The sequence below is a fragment of the Penicillium waksmanii genome (assembly GCF_028829765.1).
Source record: "Penicillium waksmanii strain IBT 27052 chromosome Unknown utg000002l:1.0-3326099.0:1.0-3328782.0, whole genome shotgun sequence".
NCBI lineage: Eukaryota > Fungi > Ascomycota > Eurotiomycetes > Eurotiales > Aspergillaceae > Penicillium > Penicillium waksmanii.
The window spans coordinates 2,472,748-2,478,812 of NW_026643249.1; the positions used below are offsets into that span (position 1 = coordinate 2,472,748).

General features: G+C 47.2%; 2 protein-coding genes across 2 annotated transcripts; both read right to left on the minus strand.

Annotated features, from left to right (window-relative positions):
- Positions 1-990: 990 nt before the first annotated feature.
- On the minus strand, positions 991-1,674 carry N7481_002616 (uncharacterized protein; the record flags this gene model as incomplete). The annotated part of the gene is made up of 3 exons (XM_057261835.1): positions 991-1,101; positions 1,169-1,251; positions 1,335-1,674. The coding sequence occupies 3 exons, from the start codon at positions 1,672-1,674 to the stop codon at positions 991-993; spliced, it is 534 nt and encodes a 177-aa protein (XP_057126767.1).
- Positions 1,675-3,215: 1,541 nt separating this feature from the next.
- N7481_002617 (uncharacterized protein) lies at positions 3,216-6,065 on the minus strand (the record flags this gene model as incomplete). Its single annotated transcript, XM_057261836.1, has 1 exon — positions 3,216-6,065. The coding sequence occupies one exon, from the start codon at positions 6,063-6,065 to the stop codon at positions 3,216-3,218; it is 2,850 nt and encodes a 949-aa protein (XP_057126768.1).

The following is a 6,065-nucleotide window of genomic DNA, read 5'->3' on the forward strand; positions in this document are numbered from 1 at the left end:
ATGTGCAAACATCCATCATTTCATTACTCTGATTGAGAGAGTAATGGTATCCATTATTTTATTCGCTTGTTCTCGAATCATCCATCAGTTCTTGCAAAAGCCACTCATCACTGCTGACCATACTGGACAACTTGAACTGAAACAAATTGCCCGCCCAAGACACTGATCGAGGGAATCAACAGGTCTAACACTACCTTCCTTTAATCTACCCATATATCCAGCCCATCTAATGAAGCCCATACAACGGATAACCCACCGACATACAAAACTTGGAAACCATTGAGGTACCGGCATAATTGAGTCGGATGACTTGGAAAGCTTTCTCGCTGCTTGGGAGTCGATGGGGCCAAAGTCTCAATGAGCAGCGAAAGCGACAGTGCGAAAGGTTGCTCCGTAGTACAATGGTAGAAGAACCTTGGTGATTCTGTGTTAGTGAGTAATGGCTTTGAATTGAGGCACATGGTAGATATAAAATCCGGCAGGTGAATAGATCCACGGGGCTCGAAACTTGCTAGTTAGTAGTTAGTACTTGAGGAGCTTCACACTAATACTTCTCGACAAGACCTTGATTTAGAGCCTGAAAATTCGGATATCTCGGAAAATACTTGCAATACCGTGATAAATGACATTTTTGAGTTCGTAGAAGAGAAAATATTCTATGAAGGCCAAAGGTAGGTGTCCTTAAACTACATACGCAGACGCAGCCGTCGAAATCCGTATCGAGATCTAAGGGGAACTAAAAGTTGGGCCGAGGAGCCTAACAGAAGAGAATTGTTGCTTGAAGTGATAGTAATGTTACCGTCATGGATATTAGACAGAAAAAGAAAAAATACAACGATATCTAAGGCAATATACCAATGTCGTGACAAGTGAAGAAAAAATTGAAACCCAGAGATGCATCCATCTTTCCCCCGCAATTCATCCTCAACATAAGATTTCCAAATTTGATCTGATAGGTCCATGGCCGCCAGTGCGGCAGATCTTACTCATCTATGAGAAAACGTCATTGATCACGTCGACCGTGTCCTCCTCCCCAAATCCGAAGGAGCGGTAGTATTCTTCCTTTGCTTTCTCGAATGATTTGCACGAGTTGACGGCTCCCTTTCAGGTAAACACGGTGTGTTAGTTTCGACTCCTCTTCTGCCATTAAAAGTATTCGTTGACATACCGTGTTCTCAGCAGAGCAGCACATGGGGCTGTATTCGGGTTCATTGCACTCTCCCGGCGGCTCGTTTGGTCGCATATCCCGGCCTATTAGGTAAATATGATATGATTAATGATTCATCTCAATCTGGCACTCCCCCTGCATCAAAGTGCTAAGAATGGTGACATACATTGAAATGACACTGCCGAACTTATCTGGATGCCTCCAACAATAGGCACAAGTCCACCTAATGGTTTGAGGATATCGTGCGAGGTCTGCGCCAAGGACTGGCAGCACTGTTTGTACTGATTCTGTGGGCAGGAGTAGGGGCCCACAGGAACCACTGGCGCAGAAGTCGATGCTGAAGGGGATGAATGGGCTGCCGAAGGGGATGAATGGGCTGCCGAAGAAGATGCGATAACAGGCATAGTGGGCGTAGGCATTGGGACTGCAGGAGATTCCTGCAAGACAGGCACGCCGGAGGCGACAGCTAAGCTTGCGAAGATAGAGAAGAAGGCTTCGAGATGCATTTTGAGGTATTGAACTTTCGCTTTTCTTCTTTTATCCTTGTATGCGTCTTCGTGTGCGTTGGCGTTGGCGTGAGGCGAAAGAGTGTGGTTCGAAAGATTCAACTTGGCATCTATAGTTATGTGGCTCTCTATCTGAAAGGCTGCTGGGCAGTCGTTCTATCAATGTAAAAGAGTGAAAAATAGTCGTTATATGGAGGAAAAGAAAGAAAAGACAGGAGCTGGGCGATATTAGGCCGTCATCGGTGTCGACAGTGTTGCTTGGTGTCGACGGGATTGCAGTGTGAAAGAAGAAGGGAAAAGAGCCCTTTGTTGACAAAGGGTGCGTGAGCTGAAGGGAAATTGCGTTGTAGCAAATCCGACAGCTTTCGCCTAAGGCTTCCGGGTCTCGCGTTCCTGCGTCCTTTTCTCCTCCCTTGTCTTGCCACTGGCCCTTGTTTACTTCGTTTGGCCAGCCTAGGATTCCAGGGGTTTCACCTCAGTCGAGAGGGGCAACAGTGCCTGCATTGACCAGCCATAGGACTTTCTGAATCATTCGGAATGCGGAAGACTGGGAAATCGGATTATATTTCCGATCATCTCGTTTGTGCTTGACATACCGCTATGGCCCTTTTCACTTCGGCGAGGTTTGCTGGACACATGTTTCTCATGAGATCCGATTCTCTCAGCCAAACTGGTTCACGTATTCATAGAGCAGCTCTTGTGTTTATTACATGTTGAATTGTTATCTATGTTATCCTATTTCCAAGGTTCTTAATCCATTCCTACGAGGCAAAAGCCTGCGAGATAGGAACACCACGATTCTGGCTATGCAAGGGGTAAGTAAATGCTCGAGGAATGCTCAGCCCTTCACTCAACTGGCCTACGTAATAAAGGGATAAATTCTCTTGATTTACAACACGGGTTCCCTTTTCACCTCGGGCTTTGTTGAGCTTCAAACACCGATTGACTTCCGTGGTAGTTAGGTTGGTAGTTAAGATCTCGGGACCGACATCGAAGACGAAGATTTTAGACAAATTAATTAGATAATTACAACTAGAATATGAGGACCTGTGAAATCGACGCCGAAAATGGCCGCTTTTCTATTTTGCACCCACCCAGCACCCATAATCAACCCTCTGGCAACGAAATTGGCTCCCGTTCGACTGTCCATTCCCTCCTGTTTCCTGAGATAAGTAACGGCTTTCGTACCCAGCAAAAGTGTAGATGGTCACTCAAACTCCGGTTCCTAGAGTGAGCCATGGACCTCAAACTTAGTGACGATCCCTACGATGTAGACCGTCGCCTGATAACATTTTTTCTCAATGAGGAAAAGGGCCTTATTACGTCTAGCCATCACCCTATATCAATCAGGATACTCCACCACAGTTTCTCTCCTTCTCCGAGCACCCGAATAATCAGGTCTATCTTAGAACGCATCATATGTTTCATCTCATCAGACTGTCCTGGGCAATAGTAGAAAGTTTTCAAGGAGGTCTTCCTAAGTCCATTCTGTATCTGATCACTGTATTCAAAACGAGAAAATCCTCTAACCAGCTGTTTGTTTATATGTCACGATGACAAACACGCACGACTGTAGAGTCACAGTTTTTCGTGGAAGGTTCTTCTGTATAATCATCATCATCACTACAGGGCAGACTGAAATCGTCGCACTCCACGGTGTCACTGTCACTGTCATACTTGCAGTCCTTGAAATCTCCACCATCAATGTCAAGATCTGGTGGACTGTCTCCAAAATCGGTATCCGACCCAATAACTTTAAGATCACAAATGTAGGGGTCGTAATATTCACTGCTGTAAACTTCATAACCAGGCGGTCCACCTGAGTCAAGGCCTAAACCAGTGTTTGATATCTGGGAAATGAAAACATAGCTACTCGGGGTAGCAGCAGCGGCTGATGCTGACGCTGATGCTGCCGACGCCGCTGATGCACTCGATGCACTCGCTTTCGAAGCACTAACACTGGATCGCGATGCGGATGCTTCCGATTCCAGGGAGGCAGTGTATGCCGTATATATGGAGGTAATCTGAGTAATAGATTCCATCGAAGTCACACAGGACTTGGCTTTTCCGACATTATTGTCAAGGTAGCGAGAGTCGTCACAGGAGTAGACGATGCCATCTTCGGCTGTCGTAGTAAAGGAACCCTTATTATCTGGCTTCCATGACAGATTCGGGTCTGAAGGAGGTTGAGAGTAGGGACATAATTTCCAGTCCTTCTGACCGGATGTGGAACTGGCAGTCACATATGTACCGCTATAGTCTGAGCAGTCGAAAACACAATACTCCTCGCTGGCCTTTTGATTAACAATATGATTCATTCTGCATTTAGGTCCTGTGGTGGTGGTGGCGGAGCTGTCAGAAGCCCTTGTTGTTTTGGTTGATGATCTTGGAGATGTCATAGGCGCCGTTAGAGTTGAAGCTGTAGAGCCACCAGCGCCAGGTGTCGCGGTATCACCGTCACCAGTGGCTGTGGTTGAGGGCTTAGATGTGTTTCTAGGACGACGAGTACATGCTTTCAACGTGGATGTTGTTTCAAATGTGGTCGGGGTAGCTTCACAGGCAGTTCTTGTTGTGCATGACTCGGTACTGGTAATTACACTAATTGTAGTAGTATCTGAGTGAGGCACTTGACTGACAACTGTGTCCCAGGTACAATCGGAGTATGTAGTACTTGACGTACAAGTAGCTGTCGTTGATTCAGATGTTGAGGAATCAGATTGAGATTCCGATGTATGTCGATCGCTGTCCTTTTCCTTCATATTCTCCACGATATTACCGATTTCATCAAGATACTCAGTGCCTTTCTTGACCTGATCCTCAATTTCAGGGGTTATACCGTCGACATCGTCAGGAATCACATCTTTTATGTCATGAATAATCGGCGCCACACAGCTGAGCGCAGAATTAGCGATATCCTCAGCAGTATCCACGGTAGCATCGACAGCTTCCTTTGCGATATTGGCAACAGCATCAAAAAGACCTCTTTTTGCCAAAGATCTTTTTTTGGAGCTTGAGCAGGGGGTTTTGCTTGTATCGAAATTTGTTTTGGAGAGATATTCAGAAGTCTTATCGTCAATCTCTTTGATGTGGTCTTTATATTTTTTTGAGTCCTTCTTGAGATCATCGATATTGTTATAAGGATTGCTCAGAAGAATGGCAATGGGGGTATCAGAGCTAGTGGTAGCTGCGCTTCCAGTTTCAGTGGTAGTCGGAATAGTAGCCCATTCTTCCCGAGACGGCGATGCTGTTGGTGCAAAAACGGCGATAGCTGAATCGCTGCCTGTGGCCTCTGTTATAGCGGATTCGGATGCCAAATCCACCGAGGAAACCTGATCAGATGGATTCACAAACGGTATTGAGCTGGGACGGCCTGTCGTGGTGGAATCTGGGTCTCCACTTGAAGGAGTCTGCCCAGAGGTGGTTTTCTGCCGACTAGAGGATGTTCCATCGGTTGTTGATGTGTCATCTAAAAGAGGTGTTGAAGTTGTTGATGCTGAGTTACTTGCAGAGATTTCCGGGGTAGAGCTTGAGGTTCCAGCTACAGAGCCTGATGGCGTAGATCCACTAGGGATGAGTGGCTTGGAGCTTGACGCATTAGAGCCAGTTGAATCCGGACCATTAGGCCGAGAACTGGATGACTCGTTTGAGGAGTCTGAAGTTGTGCTTCCACCAGAAGGTCCAGGATGAGTGGAGCTTGAGGCAGCTGAACCTGAAGCAGCCGAGCCTACGCCATCTGGCTTTGTACTTATAGGCCTATTTGGGGAGTCTGAAGTCGTAGAGCCATGTGGTATGAGTGGCTTGGAGCTTGTGCGTCCATTAGGAGGGGAGCTTGCTGCATTTGATCCGGTTGAGTCTGGGATAGTTAGTCCAGAGCTTGACGTTCTACCTGCAGAGCCTCGTGTAGTAGTTCCACCAGGGATGAGTGGCTTGGAGATTGTGTAGCTAGCAGGAGAGGAGCCTGGGGCATTTGGTCCAGTTGAGTCTGTAAGGGCAGGTGTTGGGCCTGAGTATGTGGTATCAGAGGATCCCTCGGTCTCTGAGCCTCCGCCTGCCCCGGCGGGTTGAGTCGATGAAGTGACGGATGGGTCAACGGCCCTAGTGTTGGTAGACGAGGTGATGAGACTGAAATGAATAGTGGGAATTTGGCCGTTAGGCACAGTGACGACGGAGGTGAGCTTCAGCTTATGGCTCTTTTCATGGTCAAACGTAAATGGCAATGGGGTTCGAGTTGACGATGAGGGCGTTGATATTGCCGGCGGAGGTGTCACAAAGTCAACGACAGGAGTAACGGTGTTGGGGACAACAAGCGTGGTATGGACTGTCGTGGTCCAATCCGCGCTAGCTCCATACAAGAAGGGAAGCACCAACAAGAGACTGTCCTTGATAGCCAT